The sequence below is a fragment of the Aquarana catesbeiana genome, linkage group LG11, assembly GCF_042186555.1.
Source record: "Aquarana catesbeiana isolate 2022-GZ linkage group LG11, ASM4218655v1, whole genome shotgun sequence".
In the NCBI taxonomy this organism is placed as follows: Eukaryota; Metazoa; Chordata; class Amphibia; order Anura; family Ranidae; genus Aquarana; species Aquarana catesbeiana.
Genome location: NC_133334.1, coordinates 274,134,976 through 274,140,975, shown reverse-complemented (window position 1 = coordinate 274,140,975; position 6,000 = coordinate 274,134,976). Strand labels below are relative to the sequence as shown.

General features: G+C 54.2%; 1 protein-coding gene across 1 annotated transcript in view; it reads left to right on the top strand.

The window, feature by feature from the left end:
• Positions 1 to 5,417: 5,417 nt before the first annotated feature.
• Positions 5,418 to 6,000, top strand: part of KCTD19 (potassium channel tetramerization domain containing 19) — a 44,732-nt gene continuing 44,149 nt past the window's right edge. The window contains exon 1 of the mRNA XM_073603901.1: positions 5,418 to 5,530. Within this exon, the coding sequence (XP_073460002.1) occupies positions 5,418 to 5,530 (113 nt within the window). The remainder of the gene's footprint in view (positions 5,531 to 6,000) is intronic.

The following is a 6,000-nucleotide window of genomic DNA, read 5'->3' as shown; positions in this document are numbered from 1 at the left end:
CTCACCCACCTCTTCTTCACTCCTCACCCACCTCTTCTTCACTCCTCACCCACCTCTTCTTCACTCCTCACCCACCTCTTCTTCTTCAATCCTCACCCACCTCTTCTTCACTCCTCACCCAACTCTTCTTCTTCACTCCTCACCCACCTCCTCCTCACCCACCTCCACCCCCCCCTCCCTCACTCCTCACCCAACTTTTCCTCCTTCACTCCTCACCTAACTCTTCTTCCTTCACTCCTCACCCACCTCCTTCACTCCTCACCCACCTCCTCCTCCTCACCCACCTCTTCTTCACTCCTCACCCACCTCCTCCTCCTCACCCACCTCTTCTTCACTCCTCACCCACCTCCTCCTCCTCACCCACCTCTTCTTCACTCCTCACCCACCTCTTCTTCACTCCTCACCCACCTCTTCTTCACTCCTCACCCACCTCCTCCTCCTTCACTCCTCACCCAATTCCTCCTCCTTCACTCCTCACCCAATTCCTCCTCCTTCACTCCTCACCCAACTCTTCCTCCTTCACTCCTCACCCACCTCCTCCTCCTTCACTCCTCACCCACCTCCTCCTCCTCCACTCCTCACCCACCTCCACTCCTCACCCACCTCCTCCTCCTTCACTCCTCACCCACCTCTTCTTCACTCCTCACCCACCTCCTCCTCCTTCACTCCTCACCCAACTTTTCCTCCTTCACTCCTCACCCACCTCCTCCTCCTTCACTCCTCACCCACCTCCTCCTCCTCCACTCCTCACCCACCTCCTCCTCCTCCACTCCTCACCCACCTCCTCCTCCTTCACTCCTCACCCACCTCCACTCCTCACCCACCTCCTCCTCCTTCACTCCTCACCCACCTCCTCCTCCACTCCTCACCCACCTCCACTCCTCACCCACCTCCACTCCTCACCCACCTCCTCCTCCTTCACTCCTCACCCACCTCCTCCTCCTTCACTCCTCACCCACCTCCTCCTCCTTCACTCCTCACCCACCTCCACTCCTCACCCACCTCCTCTCCTCACCCACCTCCTCCTCCTTCACTCCTCACCCACCTCCACTCCTCACCCACCTCCTCCTCCTTCACTCCTCACCCACCTCCTCCACTCCTCACCCACCTCCTCCACTCCTCACCCACCTCCTCCTCCTCCACTCCTCACCCACCTCCTCCTCCTCCACTCCTCACCCACCTCCTCCTCCTTCACTCCTCACCCACCTCCTCCTCCTCCACTCCTCACCCACCTCCTCCACTCCTCACCCACCTCCTCCACTCCTCACCCACCTCCTCCTCCACTCCTCACCCACCTCCTCCTCCTTCACTCTTCACCCACCTCCTCCACTCCTCACCCACCTCCTCCTCCTCCACTCTTCACCCACCTCCTCCACTCCTCACCCACCTCCTCCTCCTCCACTCCTCACCCACCTCCTCCTCCTTCACTCCTCACCCACCTCCTCCTCCTTCACTCCTCACCCACCTCCTCCTTCACTCCTCACCCACCTCCTCCTTCACTCCTCACCCACCTCTTCTTCACTCCTCACCCACCTCCTCCTCCTTCACTCCTCACCCAACTTTTCCTCCTTCACTCCTCACCCACCTCCTCCTTCACTCCTCCTTCACTCCTCACCCACCTCCTCCTCCTTCACTCCTCACCCACCTCCTCCTCCTTCACTCCTCACCCACCTCCTCCTTTACTCCTCACCCACCTCTTCTTCACTCCTCACCCACCTCCTCCTCCTTCACTCCTCACCCACCTCCTCCTCCTTCACTCCTCACCCAACTTTTCCTCCTTCACTCCTTACCCACCTCCTCCTTCACTCCTCACCCACCTCCTCCTCCTTCACTCCTCACCCACCTCCTCCTCCTTCACTCCTCACCCACCTCCTCCTCCTTCACTCCTCACCCACCTCTTCTTCACTCCTCACCCACCTCCTTCACTCCTCACCCACCTCCTCCACCTCACCCACCTCCTCCTCCTTCACTCCTCACCCAACTCTTCTTCACTCCTCACCCACCTCCTTCACTCCTCACCCACCTCCTCCTCCTTCACTCCTCACGCAACTTTTCCTCCTTCACTCCTCACCCACCCCTTCTTCACTCCTCACCCACCTCCTCACCCACCTCCTCCTCCTTCACTCCTCACCCACCTCCTCCTCCTTCACTCCTCACGCAACTTTTCCTCCTTCACTCCTCACCCACCCCTTCTTCACTCCTCACCCACCTCTTCTTCACTCCTCACCCACCTCTTCTTCACTCCTCACCCACCTCTTCTTCACTCCTCACCCACCTCTTCTTCACTCCTCACCCACCTCTTCTTCACTCCTCACCCACCTCTTCTTCACTCCTCACCCACCTCTTCTTCTTCAATCCTCACCCACCTCTTCTTCTTCAATCCTCACCCACCTCTTCTTCACTCCTCACCCACCTCTTCTTCACTCCTCACCCACCTCTTCTTCACTCCTCACCCAACTCTTCTTCCTTCACTCCTCACCCACCTCTTCTTCACTCCTCACCCACCTCCTCCTCCTCACCCACCTCTTCTTCACTCCTCACCCACCTCTTCTTCACTCCTCACCCACCTCCTCCTCCTTCACTCCTCACCCAACTTTTCCTCCTTCACTCCTCACCCAATTCCTCCTCCTTCACTCCTCACCCAACTCTTCCTCCTTCACTCCTCACCCACCTCCTCCTCCTTCACTCCTCACCCACCTCCTCCTCCTTCACTCCTCACCCACCTCCTCCTCCTCCACTCCTCACCCAACTCTTCCTTCACTCCTCTCCCGCACAGCGAGTCTGAGTTCTCTGGCTGCAATCTGCCCTCCGGGTGGCACACTGCGGGTCCTGTACACCCATCATGGTCCTCTTCAGACGGCTCCCTCTTGTGGATGTGGTCAGCCAGCTGTGATAATGAACCAGACCGCCCCTGGCTGAGCAGTGTGCCAATCCTCCAACCTCTTCAGAGATATGATAAAAGGACGCCAGGAGGCTGCAAGGCACATCATTCTTACCTAGGCAGGGGGTGGGGCTAAAAAAAAAATTACCTGCAAATCTGCTTGCTGGGGGAGGGGAGTTTAGCTCATCTTTAACAGACAAATAATAATAATAAAAGATGTACAGGAAAATTTGTTGCATGGTTGTGCCCCAAATTCAGGCAATCGCCAAAATGTTGTAATCTTCTATCCTAAATGACCCGCACCAAGCTGGCCATACACGTCCCCCTCTCCTTGTTGCTGTGCTGATCATCGCCCTTCTCCCTTCCTCACTACAGTATTTATGCCGCTCTGGTAATGGTGCACATTATAGAACTATTTATACAATGGAACATTGGTGCTTTATCAATTATTATTACATATACAAACGTGTTGATTTACATTTTTAATGTGATGTGGAGAGGCTAATGTAACACCACATAGAACTTGTCTTATAAAATTGTTGGACATAAGCACAAAATGAATATATCTGGTGATTGCGCTCCTCTACAGTCCTATCCTCTTCACTCCTACACTTAGCTCCTCCTTCATTCCTCACCCAATTTCTCCTCCCCCTCCTCCTTCCCAGCTCCTCTTCCTCCTTCACTCTTCCACCCTTGACTCTTTCATCCAGCTCCTCCTTCACCCCAACACCCACCCCCTCCTCCTTCATTGCTCACCCAGCTCCTCCTTCACTCCTCCACCCACCTCCTTCTCCTTCCCTCCTCCTCTTCCCTCACTCTTTCATCCAGCTCCTCCTTTACCCCAACACCACCTCCTCTAACCACCTCCTCCTTCACTCCTCCAATCACCTCCTTTCTCCAGCCACCTCCTCCTCCTTCACTCCTCCACCCACCTCCTCGTCCTCCATCCTTTCATCCACAACACCACCTCCTCCTCCTTCACTCCTCCAATCACTTCCTCCTCCTTCACTCCTCCAATCACTTCCTCCTCCTTCACTCCTCCAGTCACCTCCTCCTCCTTTACTCCTCCACTCTCCTCCTCTTCCTTCACTTCTCCACCTCCTCGTCCTCCACCCTTTCATCCAGCTCCTCCTTCACCCCAACACCCACCTCCTCCTCCTTCATTCCTCACTCAATGGAACATTGGTGCTTTATCAATTATTATTACATTTTTAATGTGATGTGGAGAGGCTAATGTAACACCACATAGAACTTGTCTTATAAAATTGTTGGACATAAGCACAAAATTAATATATCTTGCACTCCTCTACAGTCCTATCCTCCTCACTCCTACACTTAGCTCCTCCTTCATTCCTTACCCAATTGCTCCTCCTTCTTCACTCCACCTAGCTCCTTTTCCTCCTTCACTCATCCACCCACCTCCTTCTCCTTCACTCCTCCACCCCCCAACTCCCCCATTTTTTTTTCACCCACCTCCTCTTCCTCCTTCACTCCTCCACCCACCTCCTTCATTCCTCCACCATGTTCTGCTCCTTCTCTCCTCCACCGGCTCCTCCTTCACCCCACCCAGCCCTTCCTCTTTCTTCACTCCTCTGCCCTTTTCACCCGGTTCCTTCTCCTTCTTTACTCCTCCACCACCTTCTCCACCCGCCTCCTTCACCCAGCTGCTCCTCCTTCACTTCTCCACCCAGCCCATCCTTCTTCTTTACTCCTGCACCCACCTCCTCCTCCTTCACTTCTCCACCCAGCCCATCCTTCTTCTTTACTGCTGCACCCACCTCCTCCTCCTTCTTTACTCCTCCACTCCTCCAATTGTTAATTCTGATCACAAGCACAAAATGAATATATCTGGTGATTGCGCTCCTCCAGAGTCCTATCCTCCTGGTTCCTACACTTAGCTCCTCCTCCTTCATTCCTCACTCAACTCCTCCTCCTTCATTCCTTACCCAACTCCTCCTCCTTCATTCCTCACCCAACTCCTCCTCCTGCACTCCTCCACCCAGCTCCTCCTTCATTCCTCACCCAACTCCTCCCCCTTCACTCCTCCACCCAGACTCCTCCCCCTTCACTCCCCCACCCACCCTCCTCCCCCTTCACTCCTCCACCCAGACTCCTCCTCCTTCACTCCTCCACCCACCCTCCTCCCTCTTCACTCCTCCACCCACCCTCCTCCCTCTTCACTCCTCCACCCACCCTCCTCCCCCTTCACTCCTCCACCCAGACTCCTCCTCCTTCACTCCTCCACCCACCCTCCTCCTCTTCCTTCGCTCCTCTACCCACCACCTCCTCCTCCACCCTTCACTCTTCCATCCAGCTCCTCCTTCACCCCAACACCCTCCTCCTCCTCTACAGTCCCATTGCTACAAAGAAATTGCCTCTTTGCGCTTCACCTACAAGGCAGCAATAGTAGATATCCACTTGAACCCCAAATCCCTCCTCTGCACTTAAAAGCATTCAAAACTCCAAGATCTGTGTTTTTGAATACTTTTGATTTTTTTGAAAATGGCGCCGCTGACATCCGGGTAAACCCGAGGTGATGTCATGTCATCGCTTCCAGGTTACAATATCAGAGACCAGATCAAACTCAGTCCTGGCTTTTATTTGGGTGCTGATGTGCCGACTGGTAGCTGGTGAGACAGGAGAGCCCGAGTAAGCCGCGGGGGAGGGGGTGTCCCCCCACCTGCTGCTTGTAATAGAAATCAAGTGGCTAGTTAGCTGCTCTGATTGCTATTGCAAGAGAGCGACCGGCGGCTCTAAAAGACGGTACCAGGGTGATGCCTGCAGCTGCATTATCCCGGTACAACCACTTGAAGTACGATGACATACCAGGTACAGGGATTGCGCGGCAAGTGGATCCAGGGACAGCTGCAGCTCACACTTCATCCACTGGGTGGCAGAAACATAACATGAGCAAAAGAGAGAAAACAAAGCGCATGCTCCCTAGTGCCATGAATCATTATTTAAGGGTAACTCCACTTTCGTGGGGGAAAAAAATAGCAAGGAAAAATAATATAGCTTATAGAATTGTGACACTAATCATATTGTAATTGAATGTTATTAAAAATGACCTTACCTTTCCAATCTGCAGCTGCTGTCATTTTCTGAGAATGCAATATGAC